Source organism: Stegostoma tigrinum, chromosome 25 (assembly GCF_030684315.1).
Source record: "Stegostoma tigrinum isolate sSteTig4 chromosome 25, sSteTig4.hap1, whole genome shotgun sequence".
In the NCBI taxonomy this organism is placed as follows: domain Eukaryota; kingdom Metazoa; phylum Chordata; class Chondrichthyes; order Orectolobiformes; family Stegostomatidae; genus Stegostoma; species Stegostoma tigrinum.
In genome coordinates, this window is record NC_081378.1 from 36388446 (window position 1) to 36415986 (window position 27541).

Genomic DNA, 27541 nt, shown 5'->3' on the forward strand with positions numbered 1-27541 from the left:
TCCAATAAGCTCCTTGGTGATTATTTGGGAAACAACGTTTCCATTGTGGGGGATGGTGAGTTCAGATTCCAGCCAGGGCTGTCAGTTAAGCTTGCCTGCACTCGCTGGATGAGATTTGCCAGTTCGGGCCCTGGGAGTACTGCATACATGCACAGCACTGTGTCTCCAGAGGACAAAGCATTCCCAACTGTCAGCCGATCAACAAACAGCATTTGCAACTACCAGAGAGAGAGAGAAAGAGACGTACTGTTCTCACAGCTTGAGGAAACCACTGACGATGTCAAAAGAAAGGATTGACAGGAAGGACTTTCTAGATCAAGCAATGCTTGTGGTACAAATTCATAAGTTTTGCTTGTAAGCAGGTAAGGAAGAGGAGCCTTGCTCAAAAGGACAATAACTAATCTCATTGATTACTGGTATGTATTGATGTGTGATTACTTGATTCTACCCCATTGTAATTGTAATATCTATAAGACATTGAATGTGCATGTGAAATGCTGATCAAAAAAAAAATGCCCTGCATCGCCCCCTGTCTCACCCTGACAGTTCTTTGGTTGTATCTCCTTGCCTGCTGTGGCAGTTCTGGGTGGTGTGGGTAACAGTAACAAGCAAAACCAACCTAAAAGACAGCTTCACAGGGAGTTAAAAGCTGGAACAAAATCTTGAGTAGTTCCAGTGATTTTTTTAAAAATGTATAAGCAGTTGCTTTATGTGGTGTAATCAGAAACCTTTGATTCATATTACATGAGAGATGATATATGGAGCCAGAAACAAGAAAAAGTCATTTTCCTATCAAAATTAACCTTGCTGTAACTTAATAGCAAGCTTCAGCTCAACTGCTGTTCTTGTTGTTAATTGAAAATTTATCATTCATTGTAAGTTTATGTATTACATTGCAAGAATAAATAATTATACATGTGTTCATACAAATAGAAATTGATCATTTTGGAATGAGCAATACTGAAAATTAAAGCCTTCAAGCAGCATGAGACCAGCCAGGAACATATAATCTAAACTGCTGCAATATTAGTCATAGGATTAAAAAAAATTCCTGTTTCCGGTACTGTCTTTCTTCTGCAGAACAATCATTAATATAAGTTCCTTAATATAATGTTTTTCGGATATAAAAGCAAATTAACTTGTTATTGAAATGAAATTGGGTTTTTAAGCATTACATATTAATTCTTGCATCTTGTGCTGGTCATTTCCTTTTTTGATTGTTCAATGAGGTGAGGTAATAATTTCTCTCTGCATTTGAAAGTCTTTTGTAGTAATTATAATTGTAATAAATTATGGTTTTTCTAAAAAAAAATCCTGTATAAGTTGCTTATAACTTACTGATGATAATCTGGTTTTCAAATGATTTTCCCAAAATAACTTCACATGTGCCTGTTATACCGAGAGCAGATTTTCTACGAGCTAGATTATTGTGCGATGTAGATGAAGTTAGTCCAGATTTAACTCTACCTCTGTGTTCAGTTAATTGTTCTAGGCTGCATGGCATTAAAAGAAGTGCAGTAATTAGTTTCAAGTCCCTGTTAGAGTAAAGAAGGAAAAACAGCCAACGTTTCCTCTTCTATTCAATATTCAGAAGCATACAGTGGAAAGTTACATATGTGGGCACAGTGTGAGAACAGGATAAGGCACAGTTCAGTTGATCTGTTTGGTGAACCTAACTCACTGTTCAGAATTCACCTACTTTGGTAGGGTGCTGAAGAGCAGCCAGTATCATCAAACTGTGGAAGGGTCACTGAACGCGAAATATTAACTCTGATATCAATCCACAGAAGCTGCCAGACCTGCTGAGCTTTCCAGCAAGTTCTATTTTTATCTCTCAAACTATGCCTTAACATCAACCACTGCTTTTAGAACCACCACCTTCAGGAAAGGAAAAAAATTGTTGGTGTAATTTAGTGCCTTCCTTTATAGTGTCTATATCAATGCACACACGGTGCATCAGTTATTTATTCTGGGACATGGTGTAGTCAATGATCACTAACTTTATCAGCCTAATTTTCTTAATTTAAGGAAATATTGAGCCAAGTGCACCAGCCCCTGCATATAAGGCTCTATTATATATTAATAATTAAAGTCGTAGAACTGTACAGCGTGGAAACAGACTCTTCAGTCCAGGTTGACCAGATATCCTAAATTAGTCTGGTCCCATTTGCCAGCATTTGGCCCATATCCCTCTAACCCCTTCATATTTCTGTGCCCATCCATATGCCTTTTTAAAATGTTGTCATTGTCCCAGCTTCCACCACTTCCTCTGGCAACTCATTCCATACGCACATCACCCTCTGCACGAAAAGATTGCCCCTTAGGTCCCTTTTAAATCTTTCCCCTCTCAATTGTATGAGGAAAGGTGGTGGAATTTTCTTCTTAAATGATAACATAGTGCAGCAATGTTATTTTTGTTTACACGTTTTGTCCTGTTTTATTGACAAGAAACTTTAAAATTGGAGCAAAGACTACTCGATCCTTCAAACATCCTTGCGCCTTTCTATCACATTAACCTCAGCAGTGCTACAGTACTGCTTGTCTTACATCCCTGTTTATAATCACTCTACCATGACTGATTTTTTTTTTGTTCATTCATGAGGGAATCTCTGGCCAGGCAGCATCTGTTGGCCATCCCTTATTTCCCGAGGGCAGTTAAGAGTCAACCACATTGTTGTGGGTGTGGAGTCACATGTAGGCCAGACCAGCTAAGAATTGCAATTTCGTTCCCTACAGTGAACCAGATGGATTTTTTTGACAATCGACAATGGATTTGTGATCATCATTAGATTGTTAATTCCAGATATTTATTGAATTCAGGTTCCACCATCTGCTATGGCAGGATTTGGACCCAGGTCCCCAGAACATTATCTGGGTCTCTGGATTAACTGTCCAGTGATAATAACACTAGGCCATTGCCTCCCTTATGGCATACCTTAAATCCCACTATTTGCCCAAGCTTTTGCTCAACTGTCCTAAGGTCATCTTCCCTTCACATTTTGTGCACTTCCTTCAATAAACTGCTGTTAGCCAATAAGAGGGGTCATTCAGGGTATGGTATACTAAAAGTAATTCGACTTGGTCGGAGTCAGAAATAAGATGTCTGATCTGAACAGAAATTTTTGGGCTCAACATTAAATCCAGTAAATTGGTTACATCTCTTTGTAAAATGTAACCCTTTCAGTTTTTTTTTCTCTTTATTCAATAATGGGATGACGGCTTTGTTGGTTGGACAATATTTATTGCCCATTCCTAATTGTCCAGAAGGCAGTTAAGAATCAACCACATTGCTGTGAATCTGGAGTCACATGTAAGCCAGGCCAAGTAAGGATGAAAATTTCCTTCCATGTTTCCGTCCATTGCATGTTTGGGTTCAGATTCATCTGAACTCTGCATATACCATTTATGCGAAATGATTAGATTCTCTACAGAGTGGAAACAAGTCCACACCGCCCCTTGGAGCATCCCACCCAGACCCAACCCCATCCCCCTATAAGCCACACACCCCTGAACACTACGGGCAATTTAGCCTGGCCGATCCACCTAGCCTGCACATCTTTGGACTGTGGGAGGAAACCGGAGCACCAGGAGGAAACCCACGCAGACACGGGGAGAATGTGCAAACTCCACACAGACAGTTACCTGAGGCTGGAATCGAACCCGGGTCCCTGACACTGTGAGACTGCAGTGCTAACCACTGAACCACCGTGCCACCCTAAATAGAGCAGTCTGCATTATTAACAATGAGTAAAATGTATAGACTTGGGCCATATCTGCCCCACATCAAGTGCCTCCCCTCTGATCCTCATTCCTTTCTCTTCTGGCTTTATGACCTGTTTGTTCTCAGCTATCACAGTACTTTTCACATTCACAAGATCTTCTTTCATTATTTATATTGTCCACTGTATCCAAATGTCAATGTCACTGAGAAGAAATATTCCTCCTGTTATAAAATAATTAAATAATTCATTAATTTTATTTTCCACCAGCTCCCAACGGTGTTACCACCTTCCTGTGAACTCTGCATCCCTCTAGTTTGGATTCATATCGACATACGGACTTAACTGTGCATTCTATTTTGATTGTTCTGTGCGTACATTTCTTCTCTTTTTTTTATTGACCTTTTCCTTCTGTGAGTTCATTTAGATATCAGTTGACAGTCTATTAAATACATAAATAACATATTTTAAATGACACTGACACACCAGGCTCCCATCTTGTTCCTTTTGATACTTATTTTGATTAAATTGGTAAAGGTGATCTGTGATTCTGATAAAAGTTGTCTCCCTAAAACACTAATGTGCTTTTTCCCTTTCTAGACCTGTGATATATGATTTGTACCTCCCAGCATATTTTGATTTTGGTTTAATTACTTGGACTTTGTTCTGATATGCTTGTATCCATATAAATGAACGTCCATATGGAAGTTAAAATGCTGATTCAGCTTATCTGTTGACTTAATCTGTGATAGTCATTATCTCTTCTGGCTCTGATTTTCTTCCCTGGATGCTTAGAGTGGATGTGGTTTATGAGCTCCATCTTAGATAAACTTAGGTTAATTTGTTCTTGAATAAACTAAAACCCCTAAAATATATTGACATATAAATACTTCAAACATTGAAAACAGATGAAATAAATAAACCCATTTATCAGTGACAGCATTAAACCAGCTATTTGAGTCACAGTAAATCATCAAACAAATTAATGTGTTTGTGACAATAGGTTAGCTCTCCATCGTCTTTTCATCAGGGTCTTGGGTTTGAAATTTGCTGAGACTGATGAAATAGAAGTCCGCTGCCCTGTTGGCGTAAGGATATTTCATGTCGTCATAAGTCTGAATGTGTACTTGGAGCTCACCAAATAATATTACTTACAAGTCAGTTCTAATTGGTGCTGTTTTGGTAATGAATGGATAATGCAAGAAATGGAAAATCACGCTGATGCAGAAGGAGCTGTTTTTCTGACGTTCAGATTAGGGTTTGTTATTGCTAGAGAGAAATTGGAATAATAGCTAGTAATGGACCTTATCTTGGACAGATTGCACTATCAAGAAAGCATACTGACAAAGCACTCTGTGCTCAGATTCCAAGCACTAATATCCCCCTCTTTGAGGACAGTGTGATAATCATGTCCTGTACTTGTTAAAAATGTGAAAAATAGTGAAACATTTTTGGCCTATGATTCATTAATGAAATAACTTTCTTGCTAATGGCTGTATTCTGTCTTTGGATTTAAGACATAGCTCTAGTTTTGGACAAAACCCAGATATTGTAGGCCAAGCAGCATCTCAGGAGCTCCTGAGATGCTGCTTGGCCTGCTGTGTTCACCCAGCCTCACATTTTATTATCTTGGAATCTCCAGCATCTGCAGTTCCCATTATCCCAGATATTGTAGTTGACTCCTTCAGTGGGGAAGGCTAATGACAGAATGGCTATCCAGCTGTAAAACAACTACCAAATCACAAAAATAACAGTGATATCAAGGTGATAAAGCAGCATTGTGATGACCCCATTTGACAATGGAAAAACCAAATAACGTAGATGATTTCAAGTGACCTCATTCAATGTTAAAACACTTGAATCACAAAACAAATCATTAAAATGTAACAGTGATCACAACAAATACTAATTTCTGTTCTGCTTAGAGGTCACTGACTCTGGGAGTAATAAATTGGTCTCAGTTATCTATACCATCTTGAGGCACAGTCCATTGAGACAGTCCACTGTGGACGAAACATTCCATCCTGAAGCTGAAACGCCAACTGATTCCAGTGCTCAGGTTTAAGCTTGTAATGTGCTTCCTTTATTCTTACACCTCACTGCTGCAAAGCTACCACTGTAGGCATATGGTGAAGAGATTGAGAGAGAATAATCAGAGAACCACTTAGAAAGGGACAATGATCAAAATAGTATGATTTTCCTTCTCATTTGGGGAAGCACCTGACCTTTACTTAACAACTTTCCGCAATATGGGGTGTATCTTAACTTTCATATGGTGCAGACGCAGATTCCCAGAATGTCGGTGAACTAAGGAATGTACTGACAGTGTAACCTTTGCAGTACTTCTTTGACACCAAAACGTCATTATGTTTTGGTAAAAATCGAAGTGACTAATATGAGCAGAGTTGTCCCTAAATCTGTGAGAAGCAAACATCTTGAGATTAAACTGGCAAGGTTCCGTTGTACAATCGCTCAACCAGGCATTTTCATTCAGTTTCTTTAATCAGCTGTTGCTATATCTGACCCTGGAAGGTCAGAGGTACTTGGGACCAGTCAGTGGAATGGACTTCCATAATGGTTCCTTTTGTGTTTGAACAAACGTTTTTTCTCATTAGATTAAAAGAAACATTTGAAAGGTCTTTGATTAGAATTAACATTTACGTGATTTAAAATTAGTCAGGTGTCAGATTTACTGTGCAGCATGCAATCCAGATATTACATCCAAAGTTGCCATTACTCATATCACACTGACTGCTTAAGCCAGTTTCCAGTCATTTTCCAGCATGCATTACAATATAAAATGGACATAAGTGGAAATCAGCGCAAACGTCTAGAGCCCAAAAAAAACATCTATTTCTGTCTTTCTTGTGATAATTAAGTTTTCAAGCCCTCAACTGCCATTCACATGAGGCAAAGCTGCTGTCATAAAAACTTTCTGATTTTCAGCATGACGTATATCCTAAAAATGCATTTGGAGAAACAAGACGCAGTGCAGATTTCAGATTTTTTTTGAAAAACTCAAAAACAATAATATTGTACAGAAAATTTGATGCTTCCTGCAGAATATACTGAATTCACTGAGGCTAAGACTTATTGTGAGCATTTTGAAATGGCTCTTTAGCCTGGGGCAGACCTATTATAACAATCCAACCTGCATTCAACTACTGGCTTCAACAAACAGGTTTAAATGAGGAAGGAAATTTGGGCATAGTACAATTACCTGTTTAGGACACATTTGGAGATCTCACTATACACCCTCATTCTTGTTCCTGCTCGTTATAGATATCTCCATGTATTTTTCACACCACGTGATAATTGCTTACCAGTGTTAATTTATTTTTGGAGAGAATAACAAAACTACATAAATTGTGGTGGACACTTTAGAATCAGTTTTTACACTTTACTCAATTAAGAAATAGAAGAAACAGACACATTTAGCTTCAGAAAGGTGAATTTATTAGTTGTAGCTTAACACACTTTGGACCCAACTAGCCCATTCAGTTCTAATAATCTGCCCTTGAAGATGTGGAGTAGTCTTTACTTAAAGGTATTTCATGAAAATAAATAATGTCATCGAGTGAGAAAGTAGAGAGCAAATAAATGCAAACCCTGATGGCAGAAACACTCTAGTAATGGAAGAAGTGACATCATGTTAATCCCTTGGCAAAATGTTTCAAAAGTGCACTTCAGAAAAGGTTGACTCCTATTGGTTTGTTTTTCGTACTGTCCAGACGTTTACAGAATATAATATTCAACTTTTTTAAATTCACGCAGACCGTTCATATAAGGTGATCTCATAGAATATCATCACAGGAGGCCACTCATGTCACTGTGTCGATGCTGGGACTCTCTTAAAGCACCTTTCCCCTCAGTATGCAGTTTTTTTCATCTTCGGGTATTTATTCAATTCCCATTTTCAATAATTTGATTTGTATCAGCCTCCACATCACATGTTTTTCCAAGTGTCACTGTTAGTTTTTTGGCTATTTACCTTATCGTGGTATTCTTTGAATTGCAGTATTTCCACCAAATGCAAGTTTCTCCTTATCTTTCTGTTTGAACTACTCCTGACTTTGAATATGTCTTTCAGATCTCCTCTTAGCTAACCCTCTAAGGAGAACAACACCACCTTGCCCAATTTATCCACAGAAGGTCCTCCATGCCTGGATTTATTCTAATGCACACTCTCACTCACTCTCACACACACTCTCACACACACCCCCCTCCCCCCAAAGTTCTCACATCCTTCCTGATATGCAGCACTCAGAATTGGAATAGCTCTCCCACCTGAGATTAAAACACTGATTTACGAAGGATTGTCATAACTTCCTTACTTTTATACTCTCTGCCTGCTTTAAATAGCCCAGAACCCTATATAACTTCTTAATCTCTTTCTCAAACAGCCATGCCAATAACAATGACTTGTGCCTCTAAACTGCAGATCTCTCCATTTCTCTACCCTTTAAAATTATCCACTTTATTTTGTATTGCTTTGCCTTCCTACCAAGATGTATCTCATGATGCTTCACAGCATTAAATTTCATCTGCTAAATATCTGTTCATTTCAGCAACCTGTCAATATTCTCTTAGAGCCTATCACTATCCTCCTCACAGCTTACTATACTTCTAAATTTTGTAATAACTGAAAGTTATTAAATTGTGTCCTTTTCACCCAAGTTTTGGTAATTAATATATTTCAAGGAAAGTATTAATTCTTGAGCCAACCCCAAGAGACACGCACTGTATACCCCCCTCCAGTCTGAAAACCGAACATCCAGCACTAATGTGTTTTGCACCCATCTTCATTTTTGCATAATTCTGTCAATATTATGAAATGTATAACAGTGAAACAAAGATGGAGCATTTGCACTGTAACTTATAGGATACAACTATAAAATTTGTATGGTGGGGTCAGTCAGTATTTCCTTAACTTTCTCTCTGCCTCCCCCTCCTCTCTCTAGCACTCTCATTTTCTTTGGTCATAAATTCTTGATTTAAGTACAGGCGTCTCACTGAAAGACTGTTCCTGAATAATTGTCATTTTGGAACTAGGTTGTTATGCCAGGCGGTTCCTGACAGAAACATTTAGACATCTGAGATCAGTAAATTACTTTAAGAAACATTCTGATATCCTTCTAAAACATTTCAGTCAAAAGCGAAAACGGCAAGATAAAATGGCATTCGGTTAGTTTGTCAGTATGTCTCAGGATACTATTGGGACCAGTAACATCGGATGGCAAAATATCTCTGCAACAGATGCAAATTGACAATCTAACTGAAAAGTCAAGTGGACTTTGAATTCTTATACACTTAATTCTGCAAAGAATTGAACGTGCAGTGATGATACAGTTACATTCACATTTTGTACTTCATTAAGGCTTATCATAACACTTCAATCTAACTATGCCTTCTCATGCAAAATTTGAACTTAATCATTTTGCAGAATTTTTATATTTAAGCTTTCAAGCATCAGTCATGTCAGTGAAGGAACAAAGGGAACTTGGAGAGTATGTCCACAGAGCTTTAAAGCTCAACATGGTATTTAGGAAGGCATATGGAATGTTTTGTTTTCTCAGTTGAGGCATAAAATAGAAGAGAGTGGTGTTGCCAGAATTGTATACAACATTTGAGTACAGTTCCAATCACCATTTCACAGCAAAGATGCACTGGAGAGGGGACAAAGGAGGTGAATGACAATCTTGCCAAGGCTGGAAAATTCTGCTTCAAGGAAAGATTGGATAGGCTGGGACACTTTTCTTGGAAGAGAGCAGGCTGAGGGGATTCTTACTTGCAGTGTACAAAATGACAAACAGTCTAGATAGGGTTAAAAACTGGGTAACACAGGTTTGAAGTATTTGGGAAAGCATCAGAGGGGAAAATTTAAGAATTATTTTTCTCCCAGAGAGTGATAGCAATCTGTTACTTACTGCCTTAAAAGGTAATACTTCTATGAAGTAGTTGGATGTTTACGCAAAGAGCCAGGATCTGTGGAGCTATGCATTAGTACTGAAAGGTGAGTTTAGGCTGGATTGCTCAATGTTGACCAGCACAGACACAGTGGGCCGATTGCCGTCGTTCTGCGTCTATACTTGTGAGGAGGAAAGACCGCACCATTTCCTTACCATACGTGCATCTTCATTTGATGATCGGGTTGCACAGTCACATCTCACCAGAAGAAGTTGATCAAGGCTTTTCTCTAGGAAACAGGAAACAAGAAACAGAATTATTATGAGAAAAATTACCATGAATTGCTTTCTATGAACCTGCCTATCAATATGACCTCCTCTGTTACTCAACAGATGGAATGACTGTATCTTGCTGATAATTTGGCATTGTGTGGCTGTACTGTTCTTTGAATCATGCTGGGTTCTATATATGATAATTGGAATAATAAATAAATGTACTGTATACCTCAGTTGAGGAGTAAAATTTTCTCAGGCTGCTTTGTGAAATAAGAGTATTAAAATATGCTCAATTTAAATCTTTGTATGGGAAGCACGTGGATGTTTGTTTGTTGACCTTCAGATTTATTTGATTTCATTATGAATCAATTCTTTAAAAATTGATTTATTTTATGTTCTGAGAATGAAATGTGAACCAGTATAGATTATGTAACTACGTAGTATCCTCTCATTAAGTTAAATGCTCTGTGCTCATTAAGCTACTAGATACTTCAACATCTGAAAATTTCTGGAGGATCAACAAAAAGGTGACAAGTGGTTAGATGCTGAGTTGAGTCCTGTGGATATACAGGAGGGAGCTGTGTTGTTGAGACAATAATTGAGTTCAACTGATGCATGAATGTAATTCTCAATTCTTATTGAGATCAAGTAAAAGCTTACAGTGCTCAGTTTAGTTAATTTGTATTAAATGTGTTGATGGAGTCTGCTGTGACTGGCAAGTGTTTTAAGTTTAAGATTTTCGTTATAGATAACAGTATTTCTCTGACCATGTGCATGAAGCTCCAGTCCGAACAAAATAATAGGCTGATCTTCAATTACCATTAATAAATCTGTCTTTTTTTGGAGTGTACAGATAGATTGTACACCACATTGAAATTCTGGAGTTAATGTGAGCATTGAATATGTAGTATGTTAGCTGAAAAAATATTTGAAGATGAAATTACATTGGAAGTTCATCTTGCAAGTGAGGAGCTGAGTTTTGAATCTGCTTCTTTTAGTTGATTATTTGGATGTTTTTTGCTCAGCTGATAAAGCACTTAACTGAATATTAGTTATCCTGTATATTCATGTCAAGCCAATTCAATTTGAGTTAAAATGTCCTGATCTGATTATTGGCTATCACGACCATAGTGAAGGCAATGACATTGCTTGACTGAACACAAATAAAATCCAGAGGGAAATGCAAAGCTATGGTCTCCAAGGAGCTGAGTAAGTTGCAAGTTCTGCAGCCTTTCTTGCACGGTGAGTGAAGCAGTCCTAGATTTTCTTAAACCTGGTAAGGTCCCTTCTGCGTATTTGTTTCGATTAGGGTGTTCTTGTAGAAGCTAAAGACTAATGACGACCTAAAATTGCATTTCAGTAAAATTTGAGAATATAATGTGGTTAACAGTGCGACGATTACGGTGGTTTAACAATCTGCTTGAGGCAGGTTGCTGCTGATTTGCTTTGGATGGATTACTCTTGTGTGTGTGCATTTGTTGTTTGTACAGCTAAACTCATTGCTCTATTTAAATGGTGTTAGAATAAGGATACATTGTCCTGGGTTTTACTTTTTAATAGATATGCACAGCAGTAGTTTGCTTTCCTCTTTATTAGGCAATTAGTTGAACGTTGTCAACTGTATAATTAAAAATATGGATGACTACCGACATAGCAATCTATTTTGCAGCATCCTTCAGACACAGCCCTCCTGTGATATCTGTAAAAAGACACCTAGCTTCTTCACTACCAGTATCGCACAGCTACAGAAGTAGAGAGAATCAGAAGCCAAGGAATTAAAACATCATTTATTGGGTGGTTTCTGTTTTATCTGGAAACACTGCAGTGAACTGTTAAAAGGCGACTCAGATTATATTGTTTGCAAGAATTGTTATTTAAGTCCAAGGGAATAGAGGAGAGGTTTATGTTTTCTGCCCAGAAATATTATGTTTTAGAATTGCATCTTGTCGAGTTATGATGACACATTAGGATGGGGCATCATTATTCTGGCAGCTAATTCTGTAACCACAGTGCAGTACATCATCCGCCCTGGACTGCCTCCCACTTCAAGGTCGTTTACTAGTTTTGGAAGGTGTTCCATTCTTTCCTTTTTCTTCAGCCATCTGTAAGGAGTCTTACTTACATCACTGAATCTTTCAGGTGTTGAAAATTAACCTTCTGGGTCACAGAAAACGAATCTTAGCATCACTTGGAGACAGACTTCACGACGAGCCTCCTCAGAAGCCTCCGAGGACAATTACTTTGAGGGTAAGCCGTGTTTGTACATTGTTGAATTAGTACAGCTATTTGCATGGAACGTAGCACGGTATAATTTTAGTTAGCTCATCGCAGGCCAATCTTCAGCACTGGCATGTATCATTATTAGCTGCTTGCCTCAGTATCTTTCCTGTTCCATGACCACCACCAACATTCTTCGTTCTGTATGTGAGAATATTCCCTGAAGATCTTACAAGCAATATCGTGAAATTAAAATGTGAGAGAAAACTCATTTCAGGATTTTTTTTATTATTGCGACCTTTTGTTCGAATGCAGGCTGAAAAATATCTGTCAAATCTTTTAGAGTGTCAGAGAAATGAAAATCAATATCCGTTCTCATTAAAAAGTAAACTCTGTTAAGCACATATATCAAAACCCTTCCAATGCAGGGATTCAGGTAGTCACTGAGTCAATCGTAGCATTAGTCGGCACTGCATTAACCCTTCCTTGACAGAATTACAGCATTTCAAATCTATTCCACATCAATTAACTGGCTTCTCTTTGTAGACTTTTCAGGAAAGGATTTTTAAAAATTATTTGGAACATTTATGTGCTAGAAATTTTACAATGATTTGTTGTTCAGCTTGTTCTTTACTCTCGTGCTATTCAATCTTTTTAACGTGATGATAGAGGACAGAATAACCTCAAAGATTTAGTGAGTGTTTCAATTTTCTACACAGGAAGCAAACCCTTTAATCCAGGGAAGGATTTTTGCAGATGGTAATGAATTGCTGTAGCTCGTGGAATCTGACAGGTTAAGATCTATGCCAGAATCATCATCCATGTTTTCAATAGCTGTATGAAAGCAGCAATTTAATCTCAATTTTTGGAATCGTGCAAGCGGGCTCACATTTTGACCTTACCAAATGTTTTTATTAAATCACACTCAACCTAAAATGTCACTGAAGGATTCATGGAAATATGTTTCTTGATTCTGCTTTCGTGGACGATAAAAAGGAAATGCTCTCAAGGAATTGTATATATTTCAATATTCAGTTAAGAAAGGTTGCTTACAAATGTCAGTTTTATAAACACATACGACATGTCTGAAATTTGCTGGAGCAGTGCTCTGTCATTCAACTGTTGCCAGAAGGTTTTATTTTTGTTTTAAAAGGATCAAATAATTTTAATATATATTTCCACGTATATTTTTCCAATAATTTCTTTTCGGCACTCAAAACAAAAATAACAAATTTTAAAGCCCTCTTATGCCACATATGCATAGTTTTCAACTGGAATTATTTAAATGTGCTGATCGAAAGATTAAACTAAAATGGGAAATCTGAAAGAAAAACGAGGAATGGTCAAAGTGGTTATCTTCCAGTTTCCAATTTTGCCAGAGGTTTTCCTTTGGAAATGTTTGTTCATCTTTTCTTTTTCTCAGGTACTACAATGTGTCTCCACCTTTTTACAGTGTTCTAAAGGGCATTCTTGATCAAGCATCTGAAGCAAAACAAAAAGTGTTTCCAGACCGACATTAGGGACTCTCAAAAATGTGCCCACAGAACCGTGCAATTTATATTGAACTGTTTGTACATTTGGAATCTGCTTCCCACCCACTGCTGGGAACGAATATTGTTCATTCTCATGCAGACCACTAGGTGAAGCACTATGAAATGATGGGACCCTCCATCTTAGAAGGAGGGAACAACTGACGAGTGGTGGAAGAAAAAAAACCACTCAGTTTAGGTGCTATTCAGATTGGATCTCTTTTTATATCAATAGGTCAGTTGTCCTGAATCCCGCAATGCCATCTTGCAAGATGATGTATATATCGTATCTTGGATGGTAAGTCACATCACTCTGAAAAAGGCTGGGCAACATGGACTTGAGGCCTTCTCCCCGCAATAGAGTGCAAGTATGCTGCTTAATGTCTGATGCCTGCCTCCACTGCAGGATGTAATAATTTTCACACTATACTTTTCCCAAGCAAGAGTTAACTCGGAACTCTAGTGAAGGGCAGATGGTCTATCCTTCGTTCCTGCCTCGCTTGCAATGAAATGGGCTGTCCAAGTTCTGTCACTCTTTTGTATGTTGTCCTGCAAACAAAATCATCATTTCATGTACATATTGTAGGAAACATTATGGAAACACTTGTTTTAGCAATCATTTTTAAATCCCTGGGATCATTATTTATGATTTAAAGCAATTTTGCTGCCATCTGTCTTTCTTTGCAATGTATTTTGCCTATTCCTTTTTCTGCTGTGCAATGATTACCTGCCAACAGAATTTGAGCATATACTGTAACCAACAGAAGCGATATCTGTAAGTTTCTAAACCTGAGTCTCATGTTTGTGTCTTAGCTAGTGAATTTCTAGATCTTCATTATCTTGCAATATGCAAATGAGTCATTTGCACTTGTCAGTCATGAAGCTTTAAGAGATACCGTCACTTCATTTAGGACACACTGTTCTCCCTCCACACCACTCCCATAATTAGCACATGACACAACATTTTAGGCCTTAGATTTGTGATTTTCTTTGCATAATATGTTACTGAATTCATCTTAAATGGCCTCAGGGTGCAAAGGGAAACAAAGAGATAAAAGAAGGTGCATAATCCCAAAAATAGCTTTTTGGAAAATATTCAAAGTTGATTTATTTCTATAACAGTTAATCAGTCAGAGTTTTTAATGACAATTTCAAATTATTCCAGTTTCACACCTTCTGTCATGGATCTTTTCTTTGACGTTATGCTTAATGTAAAACACTTCCATTTGTAAGCAAGGAGATTTTAAGCAGATACTTTGATAATGATTTACTTTGATTCTAATGATCTTCCATAAGTGACATTGGCTGACCATTTGTGAAGAAGAACGTGCCACGTGTCTCTCTTTTTTTCTCTCAATGAAACTGAGTAGATGACTGGAATAACAGGTTTTCTTCCACAAATATATTGCTGTTGGTACTTTTGCTTGTTGGGACCGTGTGAAACCCTCACAAATTGGGGGGAAAGATGCGCAAAGGTCTCTGAAAGGTTTAAGTAAGGATTGGCTTGCAGGACTGCAGGCAATTTATGTCCACAATAGCTGCAGTATTCACTGTGAGACTTGGGCACAAATAGCCAGCAGAATCGACAAAATGAACAGTCCTATTAGAATAGTTAAATAAATCCTGATCCTAATTTACATAGCGATAACAAGGTGTAGAACTGGATGAACACAGCAGGCCAAGCAGCATCAGAGGAGCAGGAAAGCTTTTTTTTATTCTTTCCATGACATTATCAGAAAATGCAGGGACAGCTAATTAGTCTAAACCTCCATCTCCATTGCTACCTACAACTTCAGGTATTTCAGTAATGTCACATTATGAGTAAGGCATAACGTTCACAAGCCCAGCAATGACCAGAGTGAGACCATTCTGTTTTTTTCACCATTCATTCAGCCCTCCTTTTTGCTATTTAATCAGACGCAACCTGATGACAAACAGCTTCAGTGTCTTGGAACCCTGAACCGGGACTTCAAGTCTGTAGTTAAAAGATCCTTGTCTCAGTTTACAGGACATACTCCCTTCGTTTTACCTCCAAAATCTTTCAAGTACAACTGAACCCATCACCCGTGCCAGTTACTTAGCATAATTTTTCTAGTTGAAGTATAATTCAGCACACTTTCACACCCATGTGTAATTCCATACTCCACTTATCCATCTGTTCACTGAGCTTCATTCAGTCTTGATCCCGAACTGTATTGATTACAAAAATCCGTGTTTTCCCTTTTACACGTTTCCTTTTGCAGCTCACACTTTTTGAAATCTCCAGGCGCATGCCCCATGTGCTGTCAGGTTCACTGCCCAATTTCTCCGACTTTATTAGTTCTTTCATCCACCTTCAAAAGCCTTATCAACATCAAGAACTTGAAACTGTGCTCTTTACTACATCCCCAAATACTCTGTCGCACCCACTTTGTTCATATTTGGGGTCCTCAAGGCCTCTATTAACACTCTTACTAAAACTATCTTCTCATGTGATAGGTGGGATAAAATTATAAACTGTTAGCTCGCTCACACTTATGTAACACCTGATCATGTCCTATAACATTCCAAGCATTTGGCAATGAGTGAATTAATTAGCCTTTTTTTTGGATGCTGTGTTTTTGAAGTCAATACAGAAGGACGTAAAAGTCAGTATTTTGCTTCTACAAATGTACAAGGTGTCGTAGCCTTCATTTGGGGGTGGGGTGGGGAAAGACATGGTTATTGTGCATCTGTTCAGAATGCACTCAAACAAGAACATCCAACATTGATGTGTCCTTTTGCTCATTACGCAAGACCGGAAGGTTCCACATCAGCCATCAAAAGTGATCCTTTCCCAGACCTTTGCACAAGCTAATTTAAAAAACATTAATTGTAGTTAACGTTGAAGAGGGACAAAGCAAATGTAACAACAGCTCTTCTCTGGGATGTCTATTACTGAATAAAGAGTTTCTTTCATTACTATGTAATCCATAAATATTTGTAAAATATATTCAGTAAAATAATCATAGATTAGATATTTGCCATTCTCAGTTTTTTTTACATTTTCAACACAATCTTGAAAAAGTACACATTGAAAATTTAGCAAAGGCTTCTTGTGAAAATAGGCAAGAATAGCACAGTTGGTCAGGGAGTAAGTAACACCTAGTAGTACAGGTGAGAGAGGAAGATTTGATCCTCTCCACCTTTTGTCCCTTCTTTCTGACAGTTTAACTTTCTGACCTCAGCTGTATTTTTGTGGGGAGGCATAGAGTTGAGACCTGACAGTACCTTCTGAAGAGGTCAGGAGGTCAGAGAACGGTGTTGTGCTTGGCCATTGTCACATGTCTGTTAGTGAAAGTGAGTCATTAGAGCCTGGAAGAAAGTTGGCAGGGGGTGCTTATGGCCTGGGCAGGCTGGGAGAGAAGAAAAATCACCTTTGTTGGATTATCTAATAGGATTCATGAGTCTTAGTTTAAATACTTAACCTGAAGAAGCGAAGAGAGGCCAGTTTGTCTGTCTCATCAAGGAGCATGTTACATAACTTTGTTCCGCATACATTTGATTTTTGTACCATTTTTGTGTTAACGCTGAAATAAATTACCTAAAGCAGTCTTTTAATATTAAATCTGTACCAACTACTACTTGTTAGATTATTGGTGTTATGCCAAGATTAAAACTACCTGAGATATCCACTGATTTGTGATAGATTATTTAGGTGTGAGGGCTGTAAACATGTGTTCTGAATGTTTCATCAGTTTGAAATGCTTAGCTTTCACACTCATGAACGACACCGAAAAACTAAACCATTAGGGCTGGGAGAGATTCAGTAACATAAATCATAACATTAATTAATACGTTGCTATTTGCTTCTGGAACAGGACCCTGGGAACAACACTCCTCCTCAACTTTCCCCATCCCTTAGCCAAAGCACTTACACTGGTGGCTCTCTTGATATCCCCTCTTCCCATTTAATGATGCAAGGGGACGCAAGAAGGCGAATCAATGACAGCTACTTTGAGGATATGCCTAGGTCAAAACTGGAAAGACAAATGGCTCAGGTAAATTGCATTGAATAACATGCAATAGGCTGTTAACCTTGGGTTCCCTTTGCACTAGCTTGGCTTACTTTCATCATAATTGATTATTTTCTTTGTAAGTTTGTTTGTCTTACAATACACCAGTACTATCTGCTCATCTACCGATTCTGTCTCTTCTATAACTCGGTAAAAATAAATTAATAAATCATTTATACAAAAGCATTTTCATTCAGATTCTCACAGGGATTTTATTTTTCATTTTGGTGAAATGTAGAGATTCTCAGCTTTTATGGTTCATAAGATCCTCTGGTGTTCGATGTAATTGTGAGTATGGGTTTATGTAGGATCCCAAGGCTAAACAAAATGGAAAGCATGTCTTTGTCTGCATAAAAGTCACTGTTTTTCATTGTAATCATGTGTATAGCACTTGACAATTTGATCTTAGACAGCGCTGTATGTATTTATTTGATCAGAACATCTGACAGACACATGGTCGTCCATAGCACTGTTTTAAGAGTATCAGGGCCAAGCTATTGTAGAAATAATACCAGTTGTAAATCTATTTTCAGAAGAGTGTAAGGTCTCTCCCTGTACCCCACTAATCTCAAAATTTAGTACAGGTCTTGCATGCGCGGCAAAACAGCACAATACAGAGCAATGGCTGCAGCTTGTTCACAAAGAACATGCTAACTTTTAGGGCTTTATTTGCAGAGATAATTAAAGTTTTAATGCCAGGATTTCAACATTTAGTAATAACAATAGAACAGCAGATGCTGGAATTCTGAAACAAAAACCAGAAATTGCTGGAGAGACTTAGCAAATCTGGAGAAAGCAGAGTCAATGTTTGGGTCCAGTGAGCCGCCTTCAGAGCTGGTCACTGGACCTGAAACGTTGACTCTACTTTGTCTCCACAGATGCTCCCAGACCTGCTAAGTTTCTCTAGCAATTTCTGGTCTTGTTTCAACTCTCAGTGAATGATTGTTTCCTCCTTAGTTCTTTAGTGAGCAAGTGTGCAGGACAACCAGTACCGTAGCCTGAAGTCTTGCTTCAGGTCTGCATGTTTTTGATTATCAGGTTACTGTATCTTCCACACGGGTTTGATTTGGTCATAAACGTCTGTGGTCAAATCTTCAAGCCAAACAGGTTCCACTGCACTCTCTTGTCCCTTTCTCTCCCTCCTCCATTGCTCCTCACTGAAGGATACTCACTAGTCAGTGCCCAATCAATACAGATATTTTGTCAAGAAGTAGAATTCAAAATGAATGAATGAAATATGATTACGTGGGGAACTCTTTTAGATCAAATCTTATTTGGAAGATTTATAAAATGTGACAAGTCAAATTTATGCTTGAAGGTTCACCATGGACTTTTGTAATAAGAAAAATGGTAGTGTGGAATCTGCTTTTGATGCTTCTTGTATTTACAACATTCTGTAGTGTGTTAGAGATTTAGAACTTGCCTTTTCATATCCACATGAATCAGACATTTACAACTCAGAGTTTAGCGTACAGATGAATGGTGAAGACATGCATATCTATAAGATGAGAGGCATGCTCCTAACCAATATAAAAATAGATGGAATGCATACTTACTGTTGCCCCCATTATCAACAGACGAGAAAATTTAAAACAAATAATCATCGTCCATTGACTGAGCCTGTTGTCGGGTTGTATTTTGACCACCCTGTAAAACGCTTGTCTCAGTTACCATGCTGCTGGTTTGTTACATGGAGTACATAGCCGTGGCATATTCTGTGAAGGTACATACATTATATTGAGAATGTCTATTCAGCATCTTGCTGTAATTCGATTTATCTTTTAAGTTGCTTCTACATAGTGTCTTGACATTGGAAAATGGCAAGACCACTGTTAATTCCAGGCCTCTTTCTAAGTCTCCATTTCGAAGTTCTGGTACCTTTTATTGTACAGCTATGGCATTTCTCTTTTGTCCATTAAACAACATTTTGTTGCTTATAAAATGTGATGTTTGTCATTTGATATCCTATTTTGCAGAACCAATCCAAATCTATGGTAACTGTTGCCGGCATCATCTATCCCACATTATCATTGTGTTTCTTTAAACTTAATAAACTTGTGTTTGGCCACTGTGTCCCAATCTTATGCAGTAAAGAAACAATGGAATTTTTTTGTGTGGACAGATACTTGCAGTACTCTTGTACAGTTTCCTTTCTTATTCTGCACTTCTCATTAGCACACTCATTCACAATTCTTTTTAATACAATCTGCAGTGTACTCTGGTTCCCATGGCTTTTGTTCATGGTTTTCTTTGAGATCTTGCTCAAGGCATTCTGACAATACAAACAAAACAACGTAAGAAGGATTACCACTATCTGGTACCTTGCCTCTCTTAAAATAAAGATGCTGCATTTATTCCCTGTGAAAGGTTCCCACACCCAATGATTCTTTCATAACTATAGTTAATCTCCCACGCATCCCAGAATGCATGACATTGATCCAATCTACTCTAACTTTTCCTCATCTGCCTCTTTTCCTCATGGATTTTATAGAACCTTCATTCATTTCATTCCTTCTATTTTGGTTGACCTCATTGTTTATTTTGTAACTGCATTTTCAACACAGAAACCTTTTTCTTTGATGCCTGTTTGTCATCTACATTTATTCATACAGTTTAAGAAGTTTTCCATTTTCCTTAATTGATTTGTCTCTGAACAGTACCAATTAATCCAATAAATGCATTTTAGTTAATCTTCCTTGTAGCTGAAGTTTGCATTCCTGAAATTCTATTTTCCTGGTCCTCATTGATTTCGCCCAGATCTCTAACGTCAATAATCCCTATGCTGAATGCTGTGCAACGTTAAGGTTTAGGATTTGAGTTCTTTATTATTCTGTGACATGTTTCAGTGGTGTCACTGCTGCAGGAGAAAAAGAAACAGTAAAATGGAGTCTTTTAATTATCTTTTGCACCATTGGGATTTTGCGTTGAAGGTGGCGTAGACAAAAAGATGACGACGATCGGCCTATCAAATTATACAGTACATCCTTATTATTGTTTCTGAATGCATTGCTTCAACTCATCACCTCTTGTGCTGGATGTAGACAAATCACAGATGGATTTTAGGTGCCTCCCCTGGAAGGGGCTCCAGTGATAAATTAGATGACGGGTCATGTTTGACTTTTATGAGTGTCGTTACCAAAGCTGTCGCAGGTTCAGTATTTCTCTGGTTTAATTTTCCTTTTCTATTTAGCAGGCAGAATGGAGTGAGCCTTCAATCACTCTACGTCCTCCAAATGAAGCCACGTCATCTACGCCTGTGCAGTATTGGCAACATCATCCTGAAAAACTGATCTTTCAGTCCTGTGACTATGAAGCATATGTAAGTATTTCTTAGATAATAGGAATGGTAGGAGAGTCACTTGGGATTAGCACACTGCATAGTCCTTTACACATGTATACTGTGATGCTTTCTTAATAACACTATCACCTATTTGAATTCAGCTTAGCTTTTTTATTTATTTCATTCCACATTATTTGCCCTCTTTGTCCAATTTTGGGACTGCTTGTTTTTTTCCCCCAGGTAAATACTTAGGCTTTTATTGTCAAAATATTAGTTTTGATAGCAGAGAGAAATTTTGGATCATTATATTTGGAACTATTCATTATGTATTTTCAGAATTCTCCTTCACCTTACTAAGGACCTAAAGTAACTTTCTTCTCTCATGTTAAGTATTTAGGATCTATGCTGGTGAAGGAATTGCGAGGAACAGAGTCAACACAGGATGCCTGCTCTAAGATGCGGGTACGTTGTCTATTGCAAAGTTTTCACTATGACCTCTGTGCAGTACATTATGTTAGTGGAACTGGAATGTCATTGAACATTTATATCAATATGTACATTAGACAAAGATTGTTTTAAAGCCCTGACAACCTAGAGAGAAAATGTACAAGCCATAAAGAAATTATAATCCCAATTTTTAAAAAAGGGCTTGTAGCTTTGTTGCATCCATTGTGTCATTACAATAAACCCCATAATAGTGTACATATTCAAGAGTTGGTGTGTAAGTATACCAATGGTCTTATTAATCTGAGCACCACAAACTCCTTAACCTACAATTTTGATTAGTGCCTCCTGTTCATTGCGAGATCAGGAACATCGCCAGATTGGGTCATCATGGCTCTTTTCCATTACACAATACTTTATGCTCCATACTCAACTAAACCACCAACATGAATTATTAATATTTATTATACAGAATCCTTCAATTATTCCAAACGGTTTTATAGTAGAGATGTGTTTTAGAACATTCTGGAATCTTTGAGAGTAGTGGTGAGAAGGAGCAATCACGTTTTTTAAAGTGATTTGAAAATGTGGATAAAGGACTGTGCCGCCTTAGCAGTACATTGGAGAGAATTGTCTGCCCTCTTGTTATTGGTGGTGGAATGTCCAGAAATATTACAGCAACCTGCAGAATATGAATTAATTGATTTCTGCTCCAGACCAAAAAAAGATTGAAGCTGTGAATACATTTAAAAGGACAGCCATGCTGCCTTGAGTCATGTTAACATCCATAACATTCACAGGGGTGGAAAGGAATAATTTGCTGTTGGATGAGAATAAGTAATTCTTAGAACTGAAGAAAACTGGGGCTAATTAGAACACACAATGCGCAACCAGAAACAGTCATGTAAATAAAATCCCAAATAGCTTTTCAACAGGAGTTAAACTATTTAAGCATGAATATTTCTGAGATTTAGAGAAGAGCTGGTGTCATTGCTAACTTTTTCAGAAAGGCAGCTTATATATTAAAGGACAAATAGCCCGTTTCTGTGCTGAAAACCTCTAAGAATGTAACTTATGATCTGCAAATCTGATTGATACTTCCTCAACTTTCTGTCCAAACATTTAAATTAGAAGCAGCAGTAACCCCCTTTGAGCCCACTCTGTCATTTTTGCAAGACTATGGTTATGGTTTCAGTTCAATTTGTCCAGCTAACTGGACATTCTTTGGATCCCTCTCTCTAGAAACTGTTCTGACACAATACCCTGTCATGAATACATGGCATTGTCCATTTATTAGGAGACTTGAGGTGGATTTTACTGGCCTTGTGACAATGGGTGAGAACCCAGGGTTCCAGGAAACTGTCTTGAAAAGATTCAATCCTATCACCAGGGTGTTTTCTCAGAGACAGAACTCGCTGTGGGTTGAGGCCCGCTGCCTCAAGAGATGACATGGGTGTCAGTTTGAATAATCAAATACCCGATTGCATGCTGCTTTCCTCGGCCGCTAGAACTATACCAATCACTGAGCAGCCCCTCATGAATCGGAATGGTATAGTCACACAGAAGAAGCTTTCCCAGGGCATCATGGTTTCCCAACCTTCCATTACAAAAAAAAGCATATATGCTCACCCCTCTTAGAATGCCTATGTGTTGAGGCATATTCAGGCTGTCCCCACTCCCTTGGCAGTGGCCACTTCTTTCGGTAATGCTGGTCCTCAGGTTTGACTGGTGGCGAGGAAGGACTGCCGACAGGCTTTAATTAGCCACCTCTGCTGCTTGCCAGCTCATCATTACTTTCTCCTGGCAACAGTGTAGGAGAAGTCTCACCTCCTTTCCAACCTAGAAACTACCTCATAACCAACCTCATCTGTTTGGAACAATCTCACCTTTGTGCCTGAGCTTCTCTTTTTTTTGGAAATTTTCTGATTAACATTATGCGCCTTTTACAGTGCTGAATTCATTATCTAGCATTGACTTTGCAAACATCAAAATTAGTCAGCCATCAATAGAGTTATGGTCATTTTGTTCAAAGAATCAGTCTTCATTTTCAAATACTTTCTGAAGAAGGGTCACTGGACTTGAAACATTAATTCAGTTTACTCTCCACAGATGATGAGTTTCTCCAGCAATTTTGTTTGTTCATTTTCAAATATGCTTTCAGGATAGAGCTGTTAAATCTGTTGAAACTGTGTTTTATGTTCCTAAAGACATTGTTTGCCAACTCACCTCTCCTGTTTCCCTAAAGGCTTCAGAGCAAATGAAGAAGATTCCTACAATTATACTTTCAATGTCATACAAAGGTGTAAAGTTCATCGATGCTGCAAACAAGGCAAGTGACTAATTTTTCTTTCAGACATCAAAGGCTGACTTTTTTGTTTTCATAAAAAATTGAAATAAAGCACATTTAATTCTTCTTAAAAGTAAGGGGACTTTTACAGGCTTTGGTGCATTTGAGAACCCGAATTCAGAAATGCTTGAGACTCATACGAAACTCTTCTGCCAGCTCCAGTGTTTCAAAGAGTGAACGAGTTTAGGATCTGTCCAATTTCTGCTGGGTACTAGACCACGTTACAAAACTGTCTGTGCACTAACCAAATTAGTCCCGAGAGACAATAAGAACTCTGGAGAAGTCGCAAGGCCCCATTGACGTGGCCAAATAAGGTTGAGTCACACAATGGGAAAGTTTTCTGTCTGCAATGTATGACAAATGTATTCAAAATATATCTAAACAAATTTATTTCTTCAAAACGTGCATCTCATTGGAAATGTGATTCAGTGCCGCAAAGCAGCATTTTTACAGGGAAATATGTGACAACAAAGAAAGGGGAGTGGGTTTTTAAATGTACATAAAGCATGGAGGATTAAAAAGTCTCGGGCATTCATGTCTGCTCTTTCTAGAGACCAGTTACCATCTGCTATGTAATGGATGTCACTCAACTCATTTAATCTCCTGAGGACAGATTCTTTAAAGATTCTGACTACAAGCTGGCAAAGAAGATAAATTAAACCCAGCTAGAGAATATCAGTCTATAACCTTACATGCTATATTGTTCACCATTCACCAGTTTCTATCCTTGGACAGAATAATACACATATCTGCCGCTGTGGATTCAAGGACCATGCTTATTGCTTATAATCTTATGCCTTTCTTGAATGTTGTTAATTTCATTTCCTTGTATGCCCCTCTTCGTTCACAGTTTACTCAGTTAACCCTCTTTAACTGACATTATCCATTTTTGCCAGCATTTTAGAAAAACAAATTGCCAATTTATATGTATTTCTTCTTTTTTAATTTCTGATAAGCTTTGTGCCAGTAGTGCAAAGTCAATAATAGAATCCCTAATAACCTAAATATACCATTATTAATGGAGTATGTAAAGTCAAAAACAAAAGTACTGTTGTTATTTTTAGCTGATTTCTGACTGAATGTTTAGCATTTAAAATAATAGCTATGCATTAACTGAACATTTCCATACCTTTCCTTTACCATTTATATGCGGTCAGAGTGTTTTTACCCATCAGTGATTAGATTATGGTGAATTTCACATTCCACTTGGCCTAGCTTAAAAAAAAACATATTTATCCTGTACACAGTCATACCAAATCATGCAACCAGTTTAACTAATAAATATCTTGGAACATTTGTGCCACTCAGATGCCAGGGAATGACCACCCCCAGTAAGAGAGACTCTGGCTATTCCTCCTTGACATTCAGAGACATGGTCATCTCTGAATGCTCCTACTGGCCACATCCTGGTAATCCTGTTGAAAAACATGACTGGATAGGCCAATAAATAAGGTTGCTACTACAAGAGCAGATCAGAGCCTGGGAACTCTGCAAAGTGCAACCCATTTTCTGACTCTTCAATGTCTACCATATAAAAGGAACAAGTCAGGAATCTGTTGGAATACTGCCCATCGCCTGGATAAGTTCAGCTCCAACAACACTCAAGAAGCTCGACAACATCTAAGCCAAAGCAGCCTGTTTGATTGGGGTCCATTTCACTACCTTCAGCATGTCTTCCCTTCAACAGTGGCATGTAGGAGCAGTAGTGCATCATCTGTTAGAGGCAATGCAGCAAATCACCATGACTCCTTCAATAGCACTTGCCATATACCTGCAACTTCAACCCCAGAAATGAGCAAGGGATGCAGGTGTACGAAAACACCACAGACTGAAAATTCCCCTCCAAGCCACATATCATTCTGACTTGGTACTACATCGCTGGTTCTTCGCTGTTGCTGGATCAAAATGTTGGAACTCTCTTCAGAATAGCAGTTAAGGTGTATGTACAACACAAGGGTTGCAGTGTCCAAGAATGGCCACTCACCACCATCTTCCCAAGGCAATTGGAGATGGACAGCAAATGTTGTCTTTGCCAATATCCTTCAGCTTCCAATTTAAAAACCATCCTTAGCCACTTTACTCACTGCCTCCAGATCTCTGTGCATATCAGCAGTCTCTGTTGTGACTCTAATCTTATCACAGGAATCAATGCACTCAGAATATTTGAAAAAACATACATATCCATGCAGCAATCAGTGTAAAGCGCATTAACAGTAGCAGAACACTAACCTAGAAGTTGGAAAGGCAGTTTGGGGAGTCTGGTCATTCAGTAAAAGTTATAATGAGAAATTATAATATCCTTTCATACCATTTAACAATTTTCTGCCTTAGAGTGGAAAGAAAATATTGGTCTCAGTATCCTGGGAATCGAAAAGGCTTAATTTCCTGGACCAGAATTTTGTCTCACTAAAATTTATACAATCTGTAAGCGACCTGATGAGAATTTATTTTTTACTGGAGCTGTGGTTTTGAAAAGAAGTGATCTAACGGCATAAAATAGTAAATGCAACAACAAAAGCATAAGCTCCGACAATCCTGCAAGTAGAGTTTGTCAACTTTCCCAGGCTGGAGAACAAGCCTACATTAACTTGACAGCATTAACTTTTCTTGCACTATGTAAGCTTTATGATGGTACAGTTTTATCAAAATAGTTTTTAAAGATAACCAAATTACACTGATTTAAAATGCCAGTTGAAAATAGCTACAATTTATTTAGCTCCTAACGATTTAAGGTAACCAGGCGTCTCTGCAGGGCTCAGCTAAAAGCAAAAGAGAATTGACTTATGACAGCTGAGATTTAGATATAAGTTATCACTTCAGAAAATCTGTTCTTCATCTATTTATAACTGAACATCTGTCAAGCATATTACTTAAACATGCCTTTATATTTCAGCTAAAGGCATTTAACAGTTCCATTCAGTTTGCAAGAACCTTAACCTTTTCTCTGAAGCAACTTGACTGCATTTAGCTGACCTAAATTTCTGCCGCCCAACTTTTTGACATTGATGGGAACCCTTCCTTCAACTGATAGTTCACAATTGCACGTCTTATTATGGTTCAAATGTATTGTCAATGAATATTAACAGCTCACCATTCAGGCAACAACCTGTATAAGTATATCACCCTGCAGGGATAAATTTGAGCACTTCTTGAATGAAATTTTCTGAATGGAAAAAGGCCCTCAAAAATATTGTGATTGGTTTCGTCGAGGTTTCAGTTACGCACTGAATGTAGAATTTTTGAATGGTCATCGCTACTTGTCCATGGCATTCGAACTTCATTCTGCTATATGAATGTCTGAGTGAGTGAGCGTTTGTCATTTGTTAACTGAAATTAATGCAGTCAGATAATGTTATCTAGGTCACGGGTATTCATACAAGTAGAGGGGTGAAAGCAGTGTCTTGAAGCATGAAAACAGAATAACTCACAGTCAGTGTGGTCTTGTAACAACAGTTACACTTCCTAAGTCAGGTAGATCAGTGTTACTTTCCAGGACCTAAAACCAGTTTCATGTCTTCCTATGTAATGATGAGCCTTGCTAATTCTATGCCCTGAGCTTTGTACATATTAGTTCAAACCTGCAAATGTCTTATAATGGTATTTGTGAACCTACTAATTTTAGTACATTCTTGTAACCATTTGCAGAATATCATCACAGAACATGAAATTCGGAACATTTCTTGCGCTGCTCAAGACCCTGAGGATCTTTCTACTTTTGCTTACATCACCAAAGACTTAAAGTCAAGTTACCACTACTGTCATGTATTCAGCGCGTTTGATGTGGTCAGT

At 38.0% G+C, this 27541-nt stretch overlaps 1 protein-coding gene across 24 annotated transcripts in view; it reads left to right on the plus strand.

Annotated features, from left to right (window-relative positions):
* anks1b (ankyrin repeat and sterile alpha motif domain containing 1B) overlaps positions 1 to 27541 on the plus strand; it is a 766097-nt gene that overhangs the window by 717530 nt on the left and 21026 nt on the right. For 14 of the 24 annotated variants that reach the window (XM_048554436.2, XM_048554438.2, XM_048554435.2 and 11 more), the window contains 7 exons: positions 12041 to 12148; positions 13883 to 13945; positions 17487 to 17666; positions 20872 to 21000; positions 21352 to 21423; positions 23651 to 23734; positions 27398 to 27535. In XM_048554436.2, the coding sequence (XP_048410393.2) occupies positions 12041 to 12148; positions 13883 to 13945; positions 17487 to 17666; positions 20872 to 21000; positions 21352 to 21423; positions 23651 to 23734; positions 27398 to 27535 (774 nt within the window). Of the gene's footprint in view, positions 1 to 98; positions 363 to 11056; positions 11144 to 11458; positions 11952 to 12040; positions 12149 to 13882; positions 13946 to 17486; positions 17667 to 20871; positions 21001 to 21351; positions 21424 to 23650; positions 23735 to 27397; positions 27536 to 27541 lie in introns of those variants that run through there. The other 10 variants (XM_048554439.2, XM_048554457.2, XM_048554450.2 and 7 more) reach the window with 7 other exon arrangements.